The sequence below is a fragment of the Dermacentor andersoni genome, chromosome 1 (assembly GCF_023375885.2).
Source record: "Dermacentor andersoni chromosome 1, qqDerAnde1_hic_scaffold, whole genome shotgun sequence".
In the NCBI taxonomy this organism is placed as follows: domain Eukaryota; kingdom Metazoa; phylum Arthropoda; class Arachnida; order Ixodida; family Ixodidae; genus Dermacentor; species Dermacentor andersoni.
In genome coordinates, this window is record NC_092814.1 from 186940856 (window position 1) to 186967514 (window position 26659).

At 43.3% G+C, this 26659-nt stretch overlaps 1 protein-coding gene and 1 long non-coding RNA gene across 6 annotated transcripts in view; both read right to left on the reverse strand.

Moving 5' to 3' along the window:
* Positions 1–26659, reverse strand: part of LOC126547099 (uncharacterized) — a 57954-nt gene that overhangs the window by 27726 nt on the left and 3569 nt on the right. For all 4 annotated transcript variants that reach the window (XM_055062879.2, XM_055062878.2, XM_055062876.2 and 1 more), the window contains exons 3-4: positions 23295–23360; positions 4264–4336 (exon numbers count right to left, since the gene is read on the reverse strand). In XM_055062879.2, the coding sequence (XP_054918854.1) occupies positions 4264–4336; positions 23295–23360 (139 nt within the window). The remainder of the gene's footprint in view (positions 1–4263; positions 4337–23294; positions 23361–26659) is intronic.
* LOC140218668 (uncharacterized) lies at positions 9111–20901 on the reverse strand. Of its 2 annotated transcripts, none has more exons than XR_011894889.1 (5): positions 20027–20901; positions 19174–19264; positions 14844–15058; positions 12864–13025; positions 9111–9216 (listed from the first exon to the last, which is right to left on the reverse strand). It is a non-coding gene; the product is annotated as an uncharacterized lncRNA (long non-coding RNA). The 2 variants fall into 2 exon arrangements; XR_011894888.1 differs by having other exon boundaries at positions 14844–15029; positions 20027–20897.

Here is a 26659-nt window from a genome sequence, read left to right on the forward strand (position 1 = left end):
TGTACTGCAGCTGGCTGTGCTCCTCTCTCACGCTTCCCACTGGACACGTACCCACATAACCATTGATACAAGTTGGCATCAAATATGCTCGTTGAACATCATTACCTTGGTTTTGTCCAGCTACGTGGCATCTTCATATATATTTAAATTTTGGCACGTTACGGGGACACATGGTATATGATGGTTTCATTCTGCCCAGCACCGAAACTATTTTAAAGGATTTTTTTTTCTTAAGAGCGGCACATGAGCAGAGCTACATTCCCAGTGACCCAAACTGGCGTCAAAGAGTTTCGTTGAAATGCGGCATATGTCCAATGTCACACGCCCGTTGACAAGCTGGTATTAAGGTTGTTTTCGAACATGGTTCCCTCAGCACATCAGCCGGATACTCTACGCATTAAACCATGGACTACCCAATGACCAAAGTTGGTGGGGAAGAGGTTAACCGAGGACAGTCGGACAGACATACAAACACACCGAAAACTTCTCACGTACCGCAAACAAAAGTTCTCAAAGAATCTAATCACAATAAATGACTAGGCCAGCACTTAGCAGTTAATGGCATCTTCGGATGGTCGCTGTTATCCTCCGAATCCGAGCGCGCCCATTTCGGACGGCCACTTTCTCCGAGTAAGAGATATCTTGCGTCAACCGAACAGCCGGCTCTTTTTCGAAGCATTGAGAGGGAAGGAAGCAAAGGCTGAGGAGAACTGCCGGTAACGCGGCCCGTCGCCAATGATAATCTTCGTCGCCGCGAACGGAGCGAGGGCCTGGTCGCATGAACGGAAAGCGACTTTCTCTGCTGCTCCGACGCCAATAGTGGCGCTCTCGGCGCTCTGACCTGGAGTCGGACGTTGGGAAACGACCATCTGGGTGTAGCCGGAGCACCCCTATTCGACCACCCGAACAAGATCGGCCTTTTGGCAGCGCTTAGAGCACTCGAAAACGACCATCTGAATATGGCATAAGTGTGCTATAGCATATAGGGTACGTGCGTCCCAGCTAACGTTAGGCCAAGCTGTTAAAAAATAAAGAGAAAAAAGAAAACGCTGCAAACAAGACCTGCAAAGGGGTCTGACGACCGTACACGGTAGCTCTTATAAGTTTACCGTGCACCGTATTTTTTAATCTTTTATTTTTATTGAAAGCTTGGTTAACGTTTGCTGGGTCACCATATATACATTATGATGGCTCGACTCACAGGGGCCGACTCGGTGGGGGGGGGGGGGGGGGGGGGGTGAGGAGGTGTCTCCGGGGCCCGAGCCTCCTGCGAAGTTTTTCGGGGTGGGGGGAAGAGGCCTCCTCCCAGCGAAGCCGAAGCCGATACCTCCCCTCCCCCTAAACTGTCATTACCGGACTTCTGTTACCCATATCATTTGAGGTTTCTTTTGAGTTGCCTCTACCTTTTGACTTATGCAGTAAGCTAAAAGCTTACTTCATAATTGCTGGCGCGGACGTGCACGGCTTTTAATTCATACTTTCGCTTTATTTCTGCAAATCCTGACAATAGGAGGACAGACTCATCAGAAGCACTAGCTTTTAAGGAAAAGGAGGTAGCCAATTAACAATTATTTCTAATGGTATAGACAGCCTATGCCTGTAAAATGAATATGTTTCTTTGTGTTCACCTAGCTTAAAATTGCTTTTCATGCTCTTTTGACACTGAAAAAGACCTGCAGACTTTAGTGACCCCTTCGGCGGAGTCTTCTATCAACGGCGTGTGAAATGCACGTGAATGATAAATTCAGTATTGCTTCTCTTTCCCGTAGGCCCTGCTAACGTGACATTCAAGAGTACATCCGAGAGGTCCTTTTCTTGTCTTCGGCGACTGAAAACGTACTTGCGGTCGACGACTGGACAAGCCCGTTTGAACCATCTGGCAATTTTGCACGCTCTAAAAAAACTCTCCCACAAAATCAATTTGAAAAAAAAAATTGACTCGCCATCTTGGCCCTGCGAAAGTGGATGTCCAGCGAAGCTGCTGTAAACCACCACCGCAACTGCTGAGGGGGGTATGCAATGCTTCATTGCTTTAGAGTAATGGTAGTAATCAGAGTAATGGTAATTCTGACAGCACGCCGCCGCTGGTCGTATTGCCGCTTCTCTTTTCTTTTCCCTCTCCTCGTATTCACGATGCTCCTCAGGAGTCCTACCTATGCGTCGCCTACCCATAGCGGTGCTGCAACAACAATGAAATCAGCTGCTGGGCTGGTTCTTTTATATCCGAAAGGCTAGTGACGTCACTCCCCACGTCGCAAGCTGCCGTCGCCGCGGCAGCTTGCGGGACAGTAATCTTTACAGGGAAATGTACGCGGGGAGCGCTACTTGCTTCGCATGCTTATCAGGATCGCCTTATCATCAATCATGTGGTTCATATGCTTGTTTTGTGCTTGTTCTTTATTGAAACGAATGCTGTTCTGTATGTTGTATGCGCGATTCCAAAGAATTCCAAAGGAGCCTGCTTCACCTCCGTCGCGGGTCGAGCCGGTATTGCACACCTCCGGGCTCGGCCCACATTTTCGCCTACGGACATGGACAAGAAAAATGCCAACCAACGAGAGGCTAACAGCTTCGCTGTAATAAGATTGCCGACGACTTCATTGCCAGATCAAGTGACCGAATGGACACCTTCTCACTTATGGTGAAACCATCGCATCAGACAACGAACTGAAGTATTTAATAGGAAAGCGAAACGCGCCAACTTACAAGTCGAAGCAAACCACCTGGCTTAAAAAACAACGCAAAAAGTTATATAAAGGAATGAAAATGGTGTACATAACAGCCCAAGCAGGGTGAGCACTTTTGGGCAAGCAAAGACGCTTTGTTGCGTTTGTTGTATAGCTCCCTAGTCTATGCTGTGCATTTTCCTTATTAATTTTTATTCGTCATATGATGTATGTTAGCTGCTTAATAACGCAATCCACACTGTTCCTATTTGCTCTCGTATCCTTTCGCACTTTTGAGATATCGCTGGGTCTTGTTTATTTATTTGTTAATATGGTTGTTTATTTGTGTGCCTGATAATTTATTACTCTATAATCCTCTATTCCGCCGCCGGAAGTAATTGAAACCATTGGCATAAGGCATGCTTTGACAAGTAATTAAACTATTGCGTTATGGAGTCACATTGCTTCATGCTAATAATTCTAGTCATAAGTTGTATTCAGAAATTGTGATATAATATGTAATTTTGATATATGTTATGTCTTATCAACCGAACTTTCGTCCGGAAAAGATTTCTTGATTTTATCTGTGTATTAAAACTTTCACACGGCATTACATGGCTTTTTTCATTGATGTGCATTTGTGCGACTTAATACGCACAAAACACATATATCTCCCTAACGTGTTTAACTGAAACCACTTGTCGCGTGGCTCACCCGAGTGACGCCAGTAGTGGTGTGCTTGGTAGTGCGAGGGGACTCAGGCTGTGAAATTGAACTGTCTCTTACTATGTGGTCTTGTAAATGCTCACATAAGGCCGTCACTTCAGTGAGCAACTATATATGTATATAAATGGGTGGGGGGCAGATAGCTGGCCGGACCCCCCCCCCCCTCCCCTGAAGAATTAGAACTTTCCCCCTATGTCTCGACCAGCTACTGAGAACGTTGGTATTGACCTGCAGCTATACGCCCGCGTGCATCGCGGGCGACTTTGCACACTCATTTATCAAAGTGGCGTTTCTGCACCTCGCAACTTTTTTTTTTGCAATTTCGTGCACACTGAGGCCGATCGCGTACACTCAAGACACCTCGACTTTTCTGTTAGGTATCTACAAGTGTGTGAAGTCTATATAAAGAAATGCGTGACCGATGGTGATATTGAATCTGTCTTCCAGCAGAGTAGCCCATTGCTCTAACCATTAGGCCATGATTACTCACGCCACTCGATCGTGAGACCACGAAACGTACGTACCAGATGAGCTAACGATGGCGTGACCGTGATGCGTATCTACCATGCAGGTGAAAGCAGTGGAAGCACCATTTTCAAAACAACGCACGGGGCACATATCAGAGCTTGCCATGAATATCTGTGCGCACTGTTTATCGTTCTACTGCGTTGCATGTACACACGAAAAGCCATGACCCCCCCGGTTCGCACTCTTGAATCGGTGCTGATAGTACATAGATATGTGGCGCGTTTTTCGCGCACTACATAAGCGGCCGTGGTCTATAGGCTGCCGCCTTGCGGCGCAAAGAGTGTGCGCAAATAGAGGCACAAATAATTCTTGCTATGCTATATAGCTGGAGACGAACACTCACGGTGATCACTGGAACGTACTGGACCACTTGCATCACGTCAGAGCTGAACTTGACTTCGAGGCCGACCCTGTTCCTGAAAGTAGTCACGTGCTCACGGTCATGTTTCGTTTGTATATGTCGTACGAGTGGGAACACACACACGAACGCACGAGCGTATATGCACGCGCAATCGTCACGTACTATATGTGATGCATGGAGCAAGTATATACTACTTCTGGAGACCATCTCTTCACCACAGTCAAGAGTGGTCGAACAAGGGATGTCGCCGGGGCGAACGTTTTGACAAGGTGACCTGTCATCACTGTAAACCTCCAAATTCGTGTAGAATTTTGTTACGTTCGGCATCTCTACACAATTAGGGCTAAGAATACGAGAAACTGCAGGGCGCTATTTTTGGGCAACAGCTGCGTCATCTAGGAATTGGTGCATGTGTTGCGTAGAAAAGCAGGTGGGGGATGGGGGTATTCTGCAAGTGTCCATTTAGTGGACACGTCCATTTCGTCTGCTGCTGGAGTTCTGATTGGCTGGGCTAGGGTACGCGTCTGAAGGAGACAGGCGCCCCCAGCCAATCAGCACTTCAGCAGCAGAGGAAATGGACGTGTCCGTGGACACTTACAGAATAGCTCCTCAATGCTTGCCGAAACACCTATTCAGTGAAAGTTGTCTATTATAATGTGGTATAGTTGCACAATATAGTATACTTCGAAGAATCTAGACGCAGATGTCACAAATAAGCTGAGAATACAGTAGTGATCGCACCCCAAAATGAATATATACATATACATTCGCTAGGCAATTGTATTCACTCATTTTACAGTTATGTAGGATAGGCGTACCTGCAGAGCTGCTCGCGAGATGGGAAATTCGGGTAACTCGCTAGTGACATTCAATATATCCATCGGCCTTAGTTCGGACCTCCCGACCATATATTCTTTGGGAGAAGCTACCTTAGTCTACTATTCCGGGTTTCGCGTAATTCCGTGCTGTCCCGCCGAGTAGAACAAAGTAAATCGCCTTATATAGATAGCACGAAATTGCCCGCAAAATATTGCCAGTGAAAGAGCACCTGTGCTCTTTCAAAGAAAAAAAAAAAAAGATCAGCCACGACATAAAACATGTCCATATGATGTTGGCTCATATCAAATCTATGGCACACGGAGCTCTTAATGGAAGAGTGCATGATATTCGGCGGCTTTGATTTTCTTAAATTTCCTACATTTGGTCTACTGCAATCTTGAGTCGGCTGGTTATACGTACCAATGGTGCGGCTTATATAACCCGAAACTTTACCGACAGAGTGGTGCCACAGTACGTCTGTTCAGCGTAACAATGCAGTAAACCACGGCATAAGACGTATACATACAGGGTGTTCAAAATTAAGCTTTTTGGTTTTCTTAAAATTAGGAACTGGGAGGAACGCGAAGACCACCTGTGCAAATAAGTTATGTGGCTAGGGGGACACAAAGTGAGATGATAATTATCGCTGTCAGCAGCCCAATTAACTAAAATTGAATAATTAACTTTTTGTTGACCGCAGTAAGTGGGCATGTTTGTATTCAAAAGTTAGAGGCAGTTGTGTTTCTACACAGTATCAGTTGGAAGAATTCTTCTAGCGTGTCTGTGCTCCGAGATATCCGACTCCAAATTTTAGTTGTAATTCGCATGATTACGCACGCAAGAGAGTTAGGATGCCTCCGCCCTGTTGTCAGAATAAACGCCGCACGCAACAGCCGCGTCACATCAGGGAGGAGCATTGCGCCGATCCTAACTCTCTTGCATGCGTAATCATGCGAATGACAACCAAAATTTGGAGTCGGATATCTCCGAGCACAGACATGCAGAGTAATTCTTCCAAGTGAAACTGTGTAGAAACACGACTGCCTCCAACTTTTGAATACAAACACACACACTTACTGCAGTCAATAAAAAGTTAATTATTCAACTTTAGTTAATTGGGCTGCTGACAGCGATAGTTATCATGTCATTTTGTGTCCCCCTAGCCACATAACGTATTTGAACAGGTGGTCTCCGCGTGCCTCCCAGTGCCCAATTTTAAGAAAACCATAAAGCTTAATTTTGAACGCCCGGTATAATGTCGCCTCATTTGAACAGCACACAGGCGCATTAATGAAATAGCGCATGATATTCAGTGGCTTCCTTGATATTCTTTAATTTTTTTATATTTAGGCTACCAATTACTGGCCCCCTGGCATATACCACGGGGTGGGTGTCCGTTCTTAGCCAATCCTTCACTATGGATATATGTGCCACTCTAACAGAAGCGGCACAAAATCTCGAAAACGCCTATCTAAATACATGAGAACGGAGAAATCGTTTTTCTTGGATCCACTGCACCGAAGCTGATGAGGTCTGTTGCATTTGAAGTAAAAAGTAAAAATTTGCCTACTGGATAGGGAGGAGATATTTTATTCAGGCTCTGACTTTTTCTTTGTTGCAAAACTTGTTAAAAGGGCCAAATTCAAGAAAATTGAAGCGTGAAGTTTACAACTCTTTAACTGAGCAATAAAAAAAGAAACTACATCAGAGTTCTGTAAACTGCACGTATTATAGCATCTAAAAGCGGTCAAAATTGATTTCTTAATTCTACACCGCTCTGAAATATGCCTGTTTCCGGGTGGCACCGCAGTAGCTGGCTGTTGTAACGCTGAGTGTGTCCTGTTTTCTCGGCGTCTTCCATTGTTTCAATCTGTTTCGAACAGCTTCGGTGTACCTTCAAGACAGAAGCGATAATGAATAAACATTTAAAACGCCAGGCACGTTCTTTGGACTCGGGTGTAAGCTCGTACAAGCCATTGTTCGGGTCTTTTAAGCTGCTTGGAAAAACTAATGTCGCACGCCGGCTCCTAGCGACTTACTTAATTCGAACAGGTGGGGATACTTGTATCAGTGACACCTCTGTTTGATCGCATTTGGGGGGGTTTCCCTGTGCACATGTCTGAAAACCTGAAGTAAGGTTTCTTTTTGACTTGCTGGGTTCAATTAATTTAATAATTGTTATTTAGTAAATAATTTATTATGTAACAAGCTCTGTAGCCCGAAGAATGATAATAAAAATTAAATGTGACGAGTACTCGAAGGCGCTTATTTGGCCACTTGTTTCTGAAATGCCTGCGAATGCCTACTTAATCAAGGAAGTAGAGAGGGTAAGAGAGTGGTTTACCCATCTGATTGACAAGAAATAAGCTCATTCCAGTTGACTGCGCACGATCCTCGAAACATGGAGTTATTTAACTGCCTCAGCAAGTTCTATGCAATGATAAGGCTTCATTTCCTTGTAAAAGCAGAGCACAAGGGAAAAGAAGGCAAACAGCAGCGAATGGGCTATTTGAAGCTTCGTCGTGTTACGTGAACTTGCCTGCAGATATGCCTTCTTTTGATTGTGATCTTGAACTGCTTGTCACGTGACGTTCATGATATACCAAAATAAACACGCAATCTTCGACACTCTGGACATTGTGTTTGTATATATGAGCGTGCCTCAAAACGGCAGCAACTCAGAATACCTTCATTCACAAAGCACCCAACTTTCATATGATAGCCCAAAAATGAACGGCCGCGCAGTGAAAAAAAGAAAAACAAAACTATCCTTAAAGGCTGTATGCTTCAAAACGGTTAGAGAAGATGGCATAATTTTGTAAAAGTGAGCATTTACTCGGCAGCTCAGGAAATGCTGCCCGTCTAGGCAGCGACGTTCATGGTCATATTTCTTGTGCAATTCAATTTATTATTCGCATCTGGTCGTTAAGCCCTGGTGCTAATTGTTACAAAAAAGTCGCAGTTTCGACCGAAAGCCGAAACGTCGATTTTCATACCAAATTAGTAGACAGCCATAATAAGTAAGGATAGTAGTTTAATCGGCCGTATAAACTTGTAAACGCTCGTTTGCCAACTAAATTAACAAGCATGGTGTCAGGGCGCACTGGCAAACATGCACACATGACGCTCAATGACCGCGGACACTCGATGTCAAAACGCTGGCGGGAGGAAGCGGCGCGGCAGCAACAGCGAGCGAAGTGACCTTCGTGCTGTGTATCGCTTCAACGCAAACTGAGCGGCGAGAACACAGCACACACTGTAAAAAAAATTTTCCTTACTTTACAGAAAATTTGCTGGTAATTTGTGACCGAACACTCTTCCGTAAATTAAGAACGGTCATTTCCGTAGAACGGAGAACTGTAAAAGAGAGACCGTAATACAAGATACGAGTGCTTCTGTATCTAGAAAACGGAAGACTCTGTATTCTGAATCTGTACTATAACCGTAAAAGTACGGTGCGTCTCGTATTCAGAAAACGGAACACACTGTATGCTGAATTTGTACTATAACCGTTAAAATACAGGTGCTTGCCGTATTCAGAAAACGAAAGACTCCGTATGCTAAATCTGTACTATATACGTTAAAGTACAGGTGCTTCCCGTATTCCATCTTGCAGAGCATATCCATTGTTCGAAGAATGTGCCATCGGGAACAAAATTGCCCAGGACGTGCGAGAGTCGACCGAATCTATGGCGCACTATTTGCTGGGATCAGCCGTGCTACCATCTGCGTTTGGAATGTGCATACATGACCCACTGTTTTCAGCGGTCTTGAACAGAAATGCAATTTGGTCAACGCTCGCACTTCCAGGGTACTTTTGTCCACGACAGTACATCGCCTTAAATGCAAATGTCATGAAGGCAGCTCATAGACAAAGCAGCAGGTCACCATTGAGAAAATTGTCTTGCCAACACACTGACATGGCCGCAGAGATAAAACACTTTGCACTTTGTGATATGAATGCACTGCATAGCATATATACACAAAGGTGCAACATTTCAGTCCTCAAGTTCTTAGATCACAGAAGCAACTTTATTTTCTTCAATCACTCGTCTTGCACTTCTTCCTGGTGAAAGTTGTTCTTGACCCAAAATGCTTGCAAGGATAAACTTGCTGCTGTTAGGAGAAACAAATAGTATTCGTGAATATCCATCCTAAAGAAAGCAGCAAAAAAGTATAATCACAGAACACGACAAAGCAGTAACTTCTGTGTTAGAAAAACATGTAAGTAGACCAACATTGTTGGAACAAGGGATGTTGCTATAGCCAACATTTCGACATAGGTGCTTGTCATTAGGGTAGCAAATGTTTTCCTTGGCTGTGTTGTTTTGGATTGTGCATAGCTCACTGGCCCCTAGCCTCATTGGGGAAGAAACTGGTGCATATAATAGGTCAGGAGAAGCCAAAGTGTTAAAATAAAGGAAGGAAGGGTGTGCTTAGCAGTGGTGATTGTGATGGAGCGGGTATGAGCACTACTGTCAGTTCTTGCAAAGAGTAGGGGTGACCAAAACATAAAATGATGTACACATGTAAGCAGTCATTAATCCAGTAGATCTAATCTTCCGAGAAGACAAAATAGGTATCAAGATAAACAGTTTGCACTTTTGGAAAAGGAAAACGAAGAATTAAGGAAAATAAATTTTGTATCAAGATGCATCTGGTTAAGATCACTGCAAATGGTAAATGAAGGCACATTACGAATATATATTTTGCTAAAAGGCGATGAAGAAAAGATATATTAACGAAATATTAAAAAATAGGGACATTAAAATTAAACTGGGTATGACCATAAAACAGTAAAGAACAGCCTGTGGAAAAAAATGGGATGGACAATATGATAACCAGGTGCAAGATTGCAAAACGTCGAGCGCTGTTTATATTCATGCTGCTGTTGACGGCTTCAAGTTTCTGTCTTCCTGTGGAACCTTTGTCTTACTTGAACAAGGAAATGGGTCATTTTTTAAACAAGTCAGTTCATATGCAGTTCAAAGCTTCAGCATTATTATATTGAAAGAAAATATTATGGTCAGTTCTCCTGGGTGTGCTTTCATTCACCAGTTATTTCCACCGGTGCAAGCTCAAAATTTAATGGTCTAAATGGACCTTAGCTCCTCGCAAACCATTAGCTGGTCTTTTTTTTCAACACAGATGCCTGCACATTATATGTGTTGGCAGGAGTGCTAGCGAACTACATTAAACTTGTTGCCACAACCAAAGTGAAACTTGGTAACAGTGATTGAAAAAAAAAACCAGCATTCCACAATATTGATTCAAGTCGTCTGGAAAAGTTGCTGAAGTTAATGTACACCCCCCCCCCCCCTCACCAGACACAATTATACACCACACTGACTCTCATGGTGTCAACCATGCTATTATAGCACTAGGCATCAAGTAGGAGAATTAGAAGATAAGAGGGCACAATGCTTTTTGTTAGAACATCAAATGTGCTTTACATAAATGCTACATTCCAACTAACAAAGGAGCAGCCGATAGTGACCAATGCATACGAAAGCTAATGACATTCTGTGCAACAGATTGTTGACGATGAGGTGTTATGCGCACAAGTGCACTCATTCACACAAAATGACATCCTGCAGACAAACCTTGTGCCAACATTACAGTTTGAAAAACACCACAGTGGAAAGCAAAGAGTGTTAAATTTGTTGAAAATTACTAAAAATTATTCGATTATTCATTATCCTTACTGTTCGTTAAAGATTCACAGATTGTTCCCTACGGGTGCTGTAAACTGCTTTTATAGTGGTAGCAACAATGATCTGTGGCACAGACAAGAATAAATGCTCATGAAGTTTATGCAAGAGTATACCCTACAAATTACACCCCATTTCACATTCCAATGTGGTAGAAGAGGAAGACGAAAAAAACTACTTTCTCGTGGAGGATGCATACCCCAGAACAGAAGAAACAAGTGTACCCTAACCATTGCTGCTGCCGATGCCTGTGCACTAGCAGTTACATATAATATGGCAGTCACAATTGTTTTTCCACAAGCACTGCAAGCTGCTGCCAGTTTGCCAGTACAGAGCTGTAATAAATTTAGGGCAAGTTAAAGCTCTCTAATGGATTCATCTCATATGACACAATCGGAATGCAATATTCTGCAAATAAGTGAAGAGCGATGTGCCATCCCATACAATGAAACACCTTTGAAGAATCTGAATCACCACCTGCACTCTTAGGCAGTTACACCCTTTGGAGTGCCCCTTCTGCCACACAACAATAATCATTATCTGCCTTGATGTGTTTCCTTTCTTTAAAACGCCACGCCCGCTACTTTCCTTTCGGGAATGCTATCATGCTGATAATGTGCATGCCGTTCGTTACTGGAAAGTACAGGGCTCGCAGCGTTAAAGAAAGGAAACGCAACAAGGCAGATGACGATTATCATTGTGTGGCAGAAGGGGCACTCCAAAGGGTGTAACTTTGCCTAAGAGTGTGGGCAGTGATGAGGTAAGAGTGTGTTCTATGTAAAGTAGTGCACCTGTATAACCTAAAGCTGTGGAGAATGCATTTAGTATCAGCTGTGAAGGTTTCTAATTTTAATTGCACACAGTAAAAACCTCCATGCAGTTTTGCAAAACGCAAACCCCCTACCTTTTTGTTGTTCAAAGGCAATGACACGTAGGGCCATAACATGTACATTATGAGTTTTGTTCCCAAACAATCAAAGTGAATAGCACCACCTTAAGTGTTATGTGCCTTCTGTCTCACATTTTCTGTCAAAAATTGTTAGTGTCAAATGCTGCGATCGGCAGAAAAACGGATTTCTGGAGCAATATAAAGTATTAAGTACCGTGATCTCAGTTCTTTCATTGCTGTTTAAGCATTATCGGGTCTTAAAGTAAAAAAACGAGGAATAAATACATGCATATTTTACGTCACAACCCTCATGAGGCATTTAGTAGTCTGGATTATAAAGGATTCCAGATTTACAACGCAGGACAGATTTTATTCCACTGAAAGAATGGCATCATGCCAATGATGCTGCATTTGGTGCTATATTTATTTGTATTTAGTTCCGTTGGAATGTGTGTGTACTGTCAGCGATATTGCTTGACATGCTTTAGATTGACTGTTTTCTAAATTTAGGCAAATTCATATTCGCAAATAACCTTGTATGACACCAAGAACTTGCTTAGCAGGAGTATTTATAACATTTGCAAGATATGAGGCTCTTGAATGCATATCTAAGCCTGGGGTGCACGCCGCCCCCTAATCTCATCAGCAAGTTTCTGGAACTCATCTACAAGGTATGTTATGATGAATGTAAAGTTGCTTGAACGGGAGAAATAGGGAATTTAAACAGGTGAATTATGCAGCATAAGAATGATGTCAGCAAGAAGCAAGCATCAAGAAGCACTGTCACTCAATGCGCATAGACTATCAAACGCAAGAATTATTTGGGATGATTTAAAATTCTGGCATTGGAACGAAATGTCTTTTAATCTATATATAAACTGATTATTCACTCTACTACCACTACCTTTACCAGAAACATTCATAATCATTATCCTATCTATGCCACATCATCCTAGCTAATATTCAAGCCTTCATAAGCTGCTTTTTTTACTGCTAATTCTCTGTGGGAAAGAGGTGTCCGTATGAAGACCATATCATATACTTATTACCCGTTTTTTGATAAATGATAAGGGAAAAACTTCACATCAAAAATGCGTTGAGCTTGAGCAAGTTCTACGTTTGAAGCTGTTGATTCTTTTTTACCTTTGCCATCACTGACCCACCTGGTTAGCTAAGTAGACAGAAAAGCTGCAGGAGAAAGGTAGGGGTGCCAAATTAGACTTGTGCCCCAGGGGACCTTTTCACGGTCACTGGAGGAACTGCCTGTGGCCTCGGCATCTTCCTTGAGGGCCATGGCCATGTCTAAGAAACCTTGTCTCCACAGGCTGCATAAAGAAGGATAATTTTCTGAGCCAAGTCTTTTTCTTAAAAGAACCCATTTAAGGTGTATTCGTGGCTTTGCACCACAAAACTGACACATGACTGGCCACTCAAGACACTTTATGTGTATTTGCAGGCTTATTCCTTGGAAAAACACTTTTATGTAGCACACAATGAGTAACAGTAACAAAAAAGTGTATAAGGAGGCTTTCATATTGCTCTACAACTTTTCATTGACACATTTCATTTAATTATTTGAGATATTTATTAACTAATTAAGAATTATGTAATTAGGCAGAATGCAAAATATAATCAGAGTATCTCCAAGCGACGGCAAACAACATTACCTTCATTTTGTCTAGTTACATCGCATTTACATATTTCTAAATCTTGGTGCACGATAGTTAAGACACCCTGTAGATCAAAAAACAATATTACAATTTTCATAATCATCTCTTGCGTGTTATTGGTGGCTATGGCTGCTTCAAGTTATTCTTTCAGTACAGTACAAGCAGTTTTGAAGTGAAATTTTTTTGCATCGAGGGTGTGTAATCTAGAAAATCAAGCAAAAGGTCAAGTTGTGTTCACTATTCAGATGTTTAACTAAGAAGCTGCAGGAAAAGGAAACAGGACACAACACCTAATAAACAATGCAAAATTTGAAAATTTAAACTGAACAAGAAACCAGTTTTTGAAAACACAGAAAAAAGCCAGCAGCTTACGTCGAATACACCCTTGCTATGTACTCCAAGTGAAGTTGTTACTGCAATGTTTGGGCACCATATGAACGTAACAATCAACAACTTTGAGCAGAATATTAACACCACTAAATGAACTGGCCTTTGAAGATTCTTGATCTGAAATCCTCAACGACTTGTTCTGGCGTTTAATCTGTCGAGCTCAATCTCTATTCTCAAAAGCTGGCTCTCGGCCATAATTTCTCTAAACGCAACATCAGCTTAAATCTCCAGATAGGGTTGACCTGTAAATAAAGTGGATAATGCATGGCAAACATCATGAACACTCTTACATGTTAACCAGAGGGTTCACTCATGCAGCCATGAAATTGTGATGCAGACACGTTATATTGAAGCTGGTTTTGTGAAGTGTTTCATGCTTCCAAGGCTTCTTCTCCAGTTGTGAAAGCTGTCTCCACTAGCTAAATAAGCGATGAGAATAAAAAAAGAACTTCAACATGCTCACAATACGTTGGCCATTTGCAAGTAAACAGCAGCCTTTTTGGGCGCCCAGGTTGCCTGGTGCAAATCTACTATGCCACAGTACTTGCGTTACCCAGTACCAGCCACTTTAAAATGCAATGTGTTCAGAGCCCTTTCCCTCTGTTTTTTTGCTTTGGAAACAGTTTACCATGTGTTCAGTAGGTGTCGAGAAAGGGGACAGAAAACACTGTGCACCAGTGATTTCTAATGTTTTGCTGGATGCAGCATACCGCACCGGATGCAGGTGAAGCCAGTGGAAATGCGGTGTCATGCAGGTGCTTGTCCTGGAAGCAGGGCATATGGTAGACTAACTAGTGCGTGCGATCAGATAATATTGCTGCCGAAAAACTTTTCTTTGTGATTTTTTTGCATTTTAGGAGATCTCTACACGTCTGGTAAGCGCTTTTATGACAATCTGAACCCGTATACGATAGTGTTCTCTTACATCAAGTTTTTTCTCATTTACCAGTGTCCCCATTGCACGCCACTTATGTTAGCTACACTGCAGACACTGCAATGGAAAAATTCTGGACACCTCGAAACACTGCTTGGGTAGGTTATGGCACATCAGGCAGGCATGTTAGGGGAAGAAATGCCACACACCCGTGTAAACGAAGTGCTGCCGCAAAGTTGTGAAGCACCAACTTCCGGGACAAGGTTGGCTTCAGTCGAGGATGCTCGATGTGCTGTCCATCCCCTGTAGTAGAGATCAGTGGTGTGGACCCTTTTATACTGGCTGTCTTTTCTGGTCGGAACCTTGGGAACAGCTTCCACCATACTTTTTTGAACCTGCAACATGTGCAGAGAAAGTCACATCACTGTGCGTTGATTGTATGGCTTTATTGTTCTACACATTCTATCAAATCATTAAAAAATACAGTTCGCACATTTTTACTACGGTATATAGACAGTCTAGTTGCTAGACACGCGAAACATTACCATCCCTCTGACAGAATGCAACAATAGAAGCGTACACTGTAAAGCTACACTAAAATTTAAATTGATGTGACACCGTATGAGCATACAGTATGCTTACTGCATGCTCTAGCCCTGTGTCAAGTAAAAGTTAATCGTCAATCATTTATGGTGTATTTCTACTTATTCTGGGTCATCAAACTGTACAATCAATGTTCCAAGTTTACACATTGTTGGCTTTTGATTGCCTATGTGATCCGTTTCCTACTTACACATGCAGTAATCCCACTGTAATAAGGAAAAAGAGTTAGAAAAAGAAATGCCATGATAATCTTCCACACTTGCTGAGGGCAGAAACAATGGCCAATAGCATGTGGTTGAAGCTACATAAATACTCAGTTTTCACACAGCTTAATTGTTCAGCAAGTAATAAAGAGGTACGCTGTGCGCCTCTGCATAACCAATAAAATCTGACTACTTGACACTGTACTAAGGCTGCTGCTTGATAGTGTTCAGCAGTTCAGCTTTGGTTTTCTGATATACAGAACTGTTTAGGTACCAGTAGTTTACTTTGCGATAAAATGGAACTTGGAGCACTGGTCATTTGCACATGAATAATGCGACAGCAAATATAACACAAGGATAGGAATATGGGTCTCTTAGAAAAAGTACATACACATTATGAATATAATGTGATGTGATGCCACAATGAAACAGAAAGCAACGCATAGAAGTGGACGGCACTTCCATGCCACCAAGGTTATTGGACAGACAGTACTTCAGAAGTGCCCGCAACACAGTCAAAGAAGGCAAAGCAGCATTTCTTTGCGTTCAACACAATGCATTGGCAGGCTAGTATGTGCGAATCCATAAATACTTTGTTTAGCGCAAAACAATGGACACAAGAAAGACGACGAGCAAAAGGCGCTACTCTCAACTGACATCACTTTATTGCGTCACTCCTTTATATATAGTAGAATCTAGAAGAACATGTGCAGTGAGCACCATGTGCAGGGACCACCAACAACCGATCACAAGAGCGCACTCATGCGACGGGATCCAAAAAACCATATTGAGCACTGCACAAGGTTAAAGAAGGCACACTAATGCACTGTGACCCCAATGACTGTATGAAGAAAGCTTCCGATAACTCTCGGGCGGTGGTATCACAGCACTTTTTCAGAATCATAGTATCACAAAACATGGCTTTGCACTTCCATATTTTACAATGTTGAGCCACATGGGAACCTGTGCCTGTTGGTATGGATCGCTTATGTTCGCAATGTTTCGTGATACTACGATTTTGAAAAAGAGCCGTGATACCACCGCCAGAGAGTTATCGGAAGCTTTCTTCATACAGTCATTGGGGTCGCAGTGCATTAGTGCGCTTTCTTTAACCTTGTACAGTGCTCAATATGGTTTTTTTTTGGATTCTGTCGTATGAGTGTGCTCTTGTGATCAGATGTTGGTGGTTCCTGCACATGGTGTTCACAGCGCATGTTCTTCTAGATTCTGCTGTCTACAAAGGAGGGACGCAATAAAGTGATGTCAGTTGAGAGTAGCGCCTTGTTCTGTCGTGTTTCTTGTGTCCATTGTTTTGCGCTAAAAAAGCAATTATGTATTCCTTGTGTGTGTTTGAAGACAGCTCCACACGCAGTAGCGATTCCAGTATTGCTGCCCAGTGGTTTAGTTTGCCGCAGCTTGAAGTGCCACAAAATATAAGGAGAGAAACCGGCATTATAGTTTTGTTGCAAACAAGAATATAACGTGAAGTGCATTCTGAGGCCAGAAACTATAGAAAAACATTTCATGATGCACCACTGTGCAGGGTTTTATAGCAAAGTCAAATACATTTAGTGTAAATATCACACTATGATGGTACACAATGGTGGTAATCTGTAATAATATAAAAGGTGCCTTAATGTTACAACAAAAGTTGACATTACTTAATAATAGCCCTGTAAAATTTAGCATGCAGGGGCACCACCTGGTTAAACAATAGTGATGTAATGTCTATGTACACAAGTATTACCCATGCATTTCTGCCATTGTCCAAATGGCATAAATGAATGGGTAATACTTGTATACATAGATATTACATCTCTATTGTTTAACGAAGTGGGTAAACTATGTCTGCCTCATACAAGATTAGAATTAAACCATAAATTATATATAGTCACCCTAACAGTAACACCTCATTTGAACTTCACAGTAAGTAGACGTCACCTATTCAAAGTTTATATGTTGAATGTAACGAACCCTCATTACAGCAGCGCAGAGCATTCCTCACATTTCCTTACGTACTCAGAATTCAGTCATCACCGCAACACATATGCTACAACATCGCCACATAGTGCAACTCATGCTTGCACTACACAAATAAACCAAACATGATTAGGCCACTTGTACTGCGGCATGAGCAATAGTGTCGGGATTATGAAATTCCCCACGAAGTCCTCCAGGTTGCCAAGAAACCAGAATGGTTGGCCCCGTGGTACGATTTCACGCAGTTGTGCGACTGGACATTAACACATTTAAGGAAAAGAGACACTCCTCACGACCACATTATACAAGAATTCCGTGCTCTTCAGGACCAATATCAAAATCACATGCAATTCTACACTGATGGGTCCAAAACAAAAGAACACGTGGGTGTAGGGGCCGTAACAGAAAATTGGGAAAGAAGTATTCGTCTACCAAAACATGCCTCTGTTTTCACTGCTGAAGTTTACACTGTATGGGTTGTAGTTAAAAAGATTATAACTGGCAAGCACAAAAACACAGTCATTTACACTGATTCCTTAAGTACACTGAAGGCTCTAAACCTAAAATATGAGTGTGAACCCCTGTTAGGGGACATACTAAACATGGTCGCGCTTAACAAATATGGGAGATCAATCCACTTCTGCTGGGTACCAAGTCATGTTGGGATACTGGGTAACGAAGCAGCCGATAGATATGCATCGATGGCAGCGAACAAAGAGATAACAAACACAACACTTCCATACAAAGATAGCATCCACGCGATTAGAAAAGCCTTAACGGCGAAATGGCAACGCGAATGGGACCATTGAGCTGACAACAAACTACATCTCACGAAACCCATAGATGGCGAGTGGAAGTCATGCTACCATCAGGAGCGGTTCATCAATGTAGTTTTATGCCGACTATGCATTGGGCACACACACCTCACACACAATTACTTACTTACGAAAGAAGACACACCAACATGCGAGAAATGTCAACAGCCACAAACAGTTATGCACATATTACTCACATGTACGCAGACTGAAACACACAGACGAACACTTTTGCACAAATTATGTCAACTACACATACCTTTACACCCTGCTCTAATTTTAGGTGATGATCCGCTAGTCCCATTATGTGACGTTCGTAAATTTGTAGACGACACTGGATTTTTACATAAAATATAGATTATTAACAAAGCCTTTTCCTTCATTAACTGGATTTTAAAACACCTCATTTTTGGCGCAGCATAGCCTTAGCCGCTTTTGCGCCATTAAACCCCGTTTAACTAACTAAGTAAGGAGACGCCTGTTGATGCCAGCGTCCCCCAATGCTAAACTCTGCTGCATGCTTTACAGAGAAATTATAGTGGTATCACTAAACTCTGAAGCTATTCAGGACTGCAGCATTGTAGAAGACATCTACAAATGTCCCATTTCATGTGTAACAGCCTGAATTGCTTGCACATCTTACCAAGTGCAAATTAAAATTACTTCTCCTTGTTTAGCATTTTTGCCTGCTAGACCACAATCCAATGTCATCAATATATTAACATATTACCTCAAAGAACCTAATTTGGCTTATAGATGAACACCTTCGCATACTGCCACAGCTACACTCTGTCATATGCGTTGCAATCATAAAAGAGTGCTTGTCCACCAGCACTCCAATGTCACTAACAGTGATCACCTACACAGCTTGATTCAGGTGGCAGGTGGCAGTCATGATTCAGGTGGCAAATAGCTAAGAGAAAAAAAAATCCACTCACTTTGAGAGCTACAATACTGCGATAACTTGAGAGAGATGGACCCATTGCAGGCAGCAGACCTCTTCTCAGCTCCAGCACAACAGCAACTTGCCTTTCAGTAAAAGAAAAGGATTGATTAGTAACGATAAGTTACCTTGTTTTTGCTGTGTATCAATACAATCTGACTTTCATGCATATCCACTCTCCGCTTTAGTAATACAACTGCATTATTCGTAAAATAAAAGAGTCAATGATGATACCATTCGCTTCTCTTGTATGTCCAATTTTTTTCGCACTGATACCCCGTTTACTGCTTGCTTACTGACACGAATGCCTTGACTGCCCAGACATCATTCGAAGCAACACGTCTTGCTGCACTGCAAAAAGTTGCACCGAGGAAACACAGCAGAGCAGCCAGAGCAAAGAACTTTTTTTTTTCTGGTCACAATTAAAACGTGCACCCAAGCAAGAAAGTAACGATCACAGGTAGTGAGCGACTGCTATTGCCTCGAACGTTTATTTCCGTATTTTAACAGAAGTTCTTGTATCGGATACAGTATGCTCTCAAGCCAATACAAGCGTCAATACAAGTGCGCAACTGAACGCAGTTTTATATGGTTTTATTCGACGCTTTTAACGCGAGTGAGCAAAAGGTTAGAAGTACCTCACGGAAATTGCGATCGAGCCGATCGCGCTACGACTGGAATCGATCTGAAAAGATAGGGTGATCCCTTTCCCCATTCATGCGTCAGTTTTGCCCTAAGACGTTGCATAGTGGTCTTTTGGAACAATATTTCTGTTCGCGACCCCGGCTTACCACACATCACTTTAACACCTACGTTATGCAAACCAAATAAGATTAAAATGGACTTACCTCATGAGCAAGTTACGAGTGCGCGTAGACTGTTGAACACCCGTTGAGAGCAAGCAGGATATATCCGTGTCCAAGCGCATACGTGCACCCAAACACAGGACAACTTCTTCGATGCCGCAGCGTGCAGAGTTTTGTACACGAAGTGAAAGACATACAGCGCAAATATCTCCGCGCGATGACGGCGAATGACGAGCGCACAAGCGTACAAAACACAGCGACAAATTCGGAACTTTGCCAATTCGAACGTGCCGAGACCCAAGCAGCGTAACCATCCATCGTTTCTGTCCTTCGCTCCCGATGCGTCAATCTCTCTTCCTCGGAGTCTTGCTTCACTCTTGAGTACAAATCAAGAGATATTTACGGCAAATTAACAACTTTTACAACACGACACGAAAAATTCCGGCTAACTACACATGTGCAGCTCCGTTCGCCACTCCTAACGGACGCGCAGCGCGCGCTGCCCCCTGGTGCCGCACTCTGTGAGCGCGGAGAATCGGTTTCGTTTTCGCATTTGTGCTCTAGTTACTGTATCGTATCAGTTCAACGAGCACAAGCTATCTTGGCACGCTGGAACGACACGTGCCTTTCCTTGCCCTCTATTTCCACTACCCCCTTTCCCTCGCTCTGGTATAAAATGCCCAGCGCAATAAACATAACAGTTCACTGTTGTCTTGAAACGCCTGCTGTTGGTTTCTTCGACCGGGACCCGGTCGATACAGTTACTGGAACTGCAATATAATTGCTTGACAATTGAATTCTAAAAGAGGAGAACACTTTCTCTCCCACAAGTTAGTGCGTTTTATACAAAGGGAGAGAGAATGCAAGAAGCAGAAAGGCAGGGAGGTCAACCAAAGCGTTCGCTACTGGGGATAGCTAACCCCTGTGCTGCAATGAAGTAGTATAGTGATAATTTGGGCTGGTTGGTGCATGTAATGAACGGGTAAATAATGAGTTGTGTCATAACATTACCCATATATAAAGCACATGGAACTAATGGTGTTGTATTCTAGGTCAAAAAGAAATAAAGCTTGAATCGTTACATCTCGGCACTGGGCATTCTTTCTTTCCGTATTATTTTTTTCTTCTTTTTGACAGTACACACAGTACTAGCACGGTAATAGGTCCTTCATCTTCAGTCACCTTCCAGTAGTTTACACACATGTCGGTGCATGTTCGCGTTCTTTATTCTACCGTACATGAACGAGCGCGCTTATACCGGTCTTGGTTCAAGATGAAGCGCCAAATGTTTGCGATTACATCTTATCGCAAGAATTAAAACATGAACAGTGAAGATTATGCGTAATTGATTTGTCTCAATGAATGGGCAGTTATTGTCAGAGACGAGATATTTTGTAAATATTATGGGAATGAGTTAAACCAACTACATTGCAGTTCAGCAATGCCCTTTGACACTTGGGTTAATTGCTTGCCGCATTCGAAAATTTCATCCGACCGTTGTACTTGGATCTATAGGCCGCCAGCCCCCTTCGAGACCATTTGTTGCAAAATGTAAATGCCGTTACGGTCATTATACCACTCCCTGCGTTTCGGTACTGATTTAGAGTGCACACAATTTTTGGCGTATACAGAGCACCAATGTCATTCCCAGTGCACCAGCACCTGAATGCTGCAAGCTTGTTTACGTATGCACGTATGTCCACGGCTCTTCGTTCACTTAAACATATATGCTGTGTTATTAACTACAAAGCGCTTAATTTGAGAACATTGCGAGAACACGCATATATTTGCGCATATGATCAGCGAGGCCCATATGCGCGGCAAACTGCGACCGCAATAGAAGATGCGTATATATATTTATACGATCTGTTATTGCAGCTTTTGGTAGGAGGCTAGCTCTCACATTTTGTACGCATCTTCATAATGCGTACAGTTTGCGTGTTCAATAAAATATTGTTAGCTGAAACTTTACGAGTACGAGCGCTCATTCAGACAGCTTAAGTTTTCTCACAATAATACGGATGTTCGCATAACAAAAATACGGAATTCCGTCTGTTTCGTCCAAAACAGTGTATAGCCGTACATATGATTACAGTGAAAATGTCCGTAAAGGTGAAAACGGAGAGCACTTTCCGTATATTAACGGCAGATTTTGCCGTATTTTTGAAATATGACATAGTTTCCGTATTTTTACACTGCAGTTCTCCGTATAATGACGGAAATCCTCCGTATAATTACGGAAATTTTTTACAGTGCACGCAAAGGTACTAGCCGTCGGCCCACCTAGAATGTGCCCCCAAAGCAGACGGCTGTCAAGATAAAGCCCGCGCGACCGTGCGCGGCCGCGCCATACAGTTGCTGCTAAAACCCCTTAAACTTCGTAAAGTAGCGGCACGCTTTGAAGAATGCCACCTCCTCCTCGCGCGCTCTCGCCGAGGCCGACGCCGCGTCGCTATTGGCCTAATAGCATCACGTGGGCCCTCGCGCCGTGCATCAGCGCCACTTTTGCTCGAGAAGCGTATACGGAGTGGCGAGGAGCGCATGTTGGTGCCGTTGCTACACTCGAGCAGTGTAGGCGCCACGGTCGAGGAGGGAGCGTGAAAGAGAGGAGAAACGAGGAGTGAAGGCGGAGGAGGAGGTGTCGCTACTTTACGAAGTTTAAGGGGCTTTAAGTTGCTGCCGAAGTACAACGCCCCCCCCACCCCCTACCCCCGGTTCCTTGTACGCGATGGAAGACGGCGCGCTTTCTCACTGCTTTCCTCCCTTGCGCACGCGAGATTGAGCCGCGATCGTCAGCTCACACACGCACGTACAGCATACGGCGCGCGGCGACGGCGTTATCGCCCTTGGACTTTACACGGAACATCACGGCGACGGCGATGACGGTGTCAGAAATGCGCCTGGAGTGTCAATATAATTGCTATCGCAATAAAAAGCGTCTAAGACTATAAGCGGAACGGCGACGTCGAATATATGCATGCTATACCGACCAAACCGCCGGCCTATTATATAGCGACGCGATTAGCGGCGCGAGTAGGCCGGTCTAAGTATAGCGACAGCAGCGCCGCCGTTGCTGCTGCGCTCCGCGGCCATCAATGCTCCCGCCTTCCCTCTAGTCACTATAACTGTGCTGCACGAATCTGTGCGAGTCTGCAAATGGTTAATAAGGATCATCCGGTACTCATTTAATTGTGCATGAGGGAAAAAAAAAACATTGTTACCATGCATACGCACTAGTGTAAATCAGTGTGTTTATACGTCAAACGTAACTGCAAGAGAGCAAAACAATAAAATGATGGTTGATACGAACTTTCGGTCGTGCTTGAAACCATCTTCTTTGGTGATGCCTGCAAGCTTCACGTCGTACACGATTTCTCTGAAAATGAAATTCACGTTGCTTTGGATGGAAAAAGCATTGCGACTCACTGTTGGTGCGCCCTTTGATTTAAAGAATACTGACTGCTGTTGAGGTATGTCAGAGCACTCCTACGCGATTATAATAATATACTGTAGAGTATATATGCGACATGCTGAAGTGAAACTTCCAAGGGTACTCGATTATGCAAGGCTGGCGTCACTGCGCGATCTCTTGACACATTGAATGTACTTGCGTATTCCAGCCCACGTTACTTGTGAGAACGGACTCGAACTGTGAACTTCACAGCTTCCGTTCGTTTCCAAGCTTTAACAAAAACATAAAAACATTTGGGAAACAGATATGAGGCCGCGGCGGCAGCATTCCGATGGGCGCGGAATGCGAAAACGCTAGTGCACCGAGCATAGGGTGCACGTTAAAGAGAAACTCACTCAGGTCATAGTTCTGGCACGTAAAACACCAGATTACAAAATAAAGAAGAAGAAGAATAGGTGGTTATTCGCTTAAGTCAGCTATCGAGCGAACGAGTGAAGACGCAGTATTTGCGCTTACGATGCTCCACGGTCCAATATATAGAACTTATAGCTGAAACATGTTATATATAACATGCTTCATCGGGGCGTATACGCCCCGATGAAGTGAACGGAAATCATCGGAACACGAGTCAGACTAACCAGTTTTCAACACATGAAAGTACGAAATTAGCATAAAAAAGTGTAAAGTGCGATAATAAAAGTTGAGAGGCACATATACGCGTTGACTGCGGAAACACACGCAGTTCACTATCATGATACCACACCCTGTAGTCAACCACTACAGGGTGTGGTTTCTGTGTCCTGCGTAGAAGCATAAAAAGCACCTGCGCGACGCAGAGACTGCGCACCGCCGGTGTTTCGTGACACGCATGCCCACGACGTTTCTCCGAAATACTTTTTGAAAGTCATCGCTTTTTCGTCATTTCTGGCTTACCGCGTCTTCTCTCATGGTATAGCAGTGGCCGTTTTGCAATTGCAGAAGCGTTATTTACTAATGCAGCATAGGAGGCGTTTAGTCAAATGCTATGAAGGCATGTAATATCGCACCTGTCAAGGCCAACTAGGTCAGGTTGCTTGCAGACGTGGCAGTTGAGGGCAAATGGTAACAGCTATAGGATGGTGCCAGCGCCACGCAACAGGTAAAAAGTCGCTCGGTCACTTCCTCGAAGATGAGCTTGGAGGAGAAAGTACGCACCCCAACAAAACAAAATTTACGTTGCTATACGTATATGAGCGGGATGTTCAAGTATATAGAATTTATTAAGTGCTGTTCTCTGCCACTGCATATATTCCTTCTGCGCGGTCAGACAGGGTTATAAAAAATTATGAGAAAAGGGCGGGCGTTGTGAGACGTGTGTGAACAGCCGCCTGACCTGTTGATGGAGCAGGGGCGCAGCTGTAGATAGCAAAGTGACAGTCTGCACGAAAGCAGACACTGCGCGTCTGCGCAAACATGCGCCGCATTCCAAAAGAAATCAGAGAAAGTTTCCGCCGTCCATAACAGAGCTACAAGTATGAGTGCTGCGGTATATTTTTCGTTCATTATCAAAATTACTCGATGCCATTTTTCATGTGTACTTCACATTAGAAAATCTGGAATCGCAACTACGAAAGCGGCATTAAAAGCCGCTTTTTTTTGTTACTGCGCAGGCATGACCAAAAAAGCGCAATATAATTTCTAACTCGACTGGATGTCCTCCACATTACCTTCCATAAAATTAGAGCGCTATGTGCGCGTTTGTGATAATTGTTTCAGCATATGCATGCGAGCGCGTGAGTAACTGAAAACAAAAGGACAGTGTTGCGAACTCTTTCTCGCAATTTTCATGGACGTTTCATCATCATCATCCTGGTTACGCCCACTGCAGGGCAAACGCCTCACCCATACTTCTCTAACTACCCCGGTCATGTGCTAATTGTGGCCATATGTTGTCCCTGCAAACTTCTTAATCTCATCCGCCCACCTAACTTTCTTCCGCCCCCTGCTACGCTTCCCTTCCTTTGGAATCCAGTCCGTAACCTTTAATGACCATCGGTTATCTTCCCTCCTCCTTCCTTCCTTCCGTAAAGTCTGCATGACTGCAGAGGTTTCAACTGAATCAAATGCTTTCTCGTAATCAATGAAAGCTATATATAAGGGCTGGTTATATTCCGCGCATTTCTATATCACCTGATTGATAGCGTGAATATGGTCTATTGTTGAGTAGCCTTTACGAAATCCTGCCTGGTCCTTTGTTTGACAGAAGTCTAAGGTGTTCCTGATTCTATTTGCGATTACCTTAGTAAATACTTTGTAGGCAACGGACAGTAAGCTGATCTGTCTTTAATTTTTCAAATCATTGGCATCCCCTTTTTTATAGATTAAGATTATGTTGGCGTTCTTCCAAGATTCCGGTACGCTCGAGGTCATGAGACATTGCGTATACAGGGTGACCAGTTTTTTCTAGAACAATCTGCCCACCATCCTTCAACAAATCTTCTGTTACCTGATCCTCCACAGCTGTCTTCCCCCTTTGCATAGCTCCCAAGGCTTTCTTTACTTCTTCCGGCGTTACTTGTGGGATGTCCAATTCCTCTAGACTACTCCCTCTTCCATTACCGTCGTGGGTGCCACATGGTACTGTATAAATCTCTGTAGAACTCCTCAGCCACTTGAACTATCTTATCCATAATTAGTAATGATATTGCCGGCTTTGTCTCTTAACGCATACATCCGATTCTTGCCTATTCCTAGTTTCTTCTTCACTGCTTTTAGGCTTCCTCCGTTCCTGAGAGCATGCTCAATTCTATCCATATTATACTTCCTTATGTCAGCTATGTTATGCTTGTTGATTAACTTGGAAAGTTCTGCCAGTTCTGTTCTAGCTGTAGGGTTAGAGGCTTTCATACATTGGCGTTTCTTATTCAGATCTTTCATTTCCTGCAATAGCTTACCGGTGTTCTGTCTAACAAAGTTACCACCGACTTCTATTGCGCACTCCTTAATGATGCCCATAAGATTGTCATTCATTGCTTCAACACTAAGGTCCTCTTCCTGAGTTAAAGCCGAATACCTGTTCTGTAGCTTGACGCTGAATTCCTCTATTTTTCCTCTTACCGCTAACTCATTGATCGGCTTCTTATGTACCAGTTTCTTCAGTTCCCTCCTCAAGTCTAGGCTAATTCGATATCTTACCCTACTATGGTCACGGCAGCGCACCTTGCCGAGCACGTCCACATCTTGTATGATTCCAGGGTTAGCGCAGAGTATGAAGTCTATTTCAT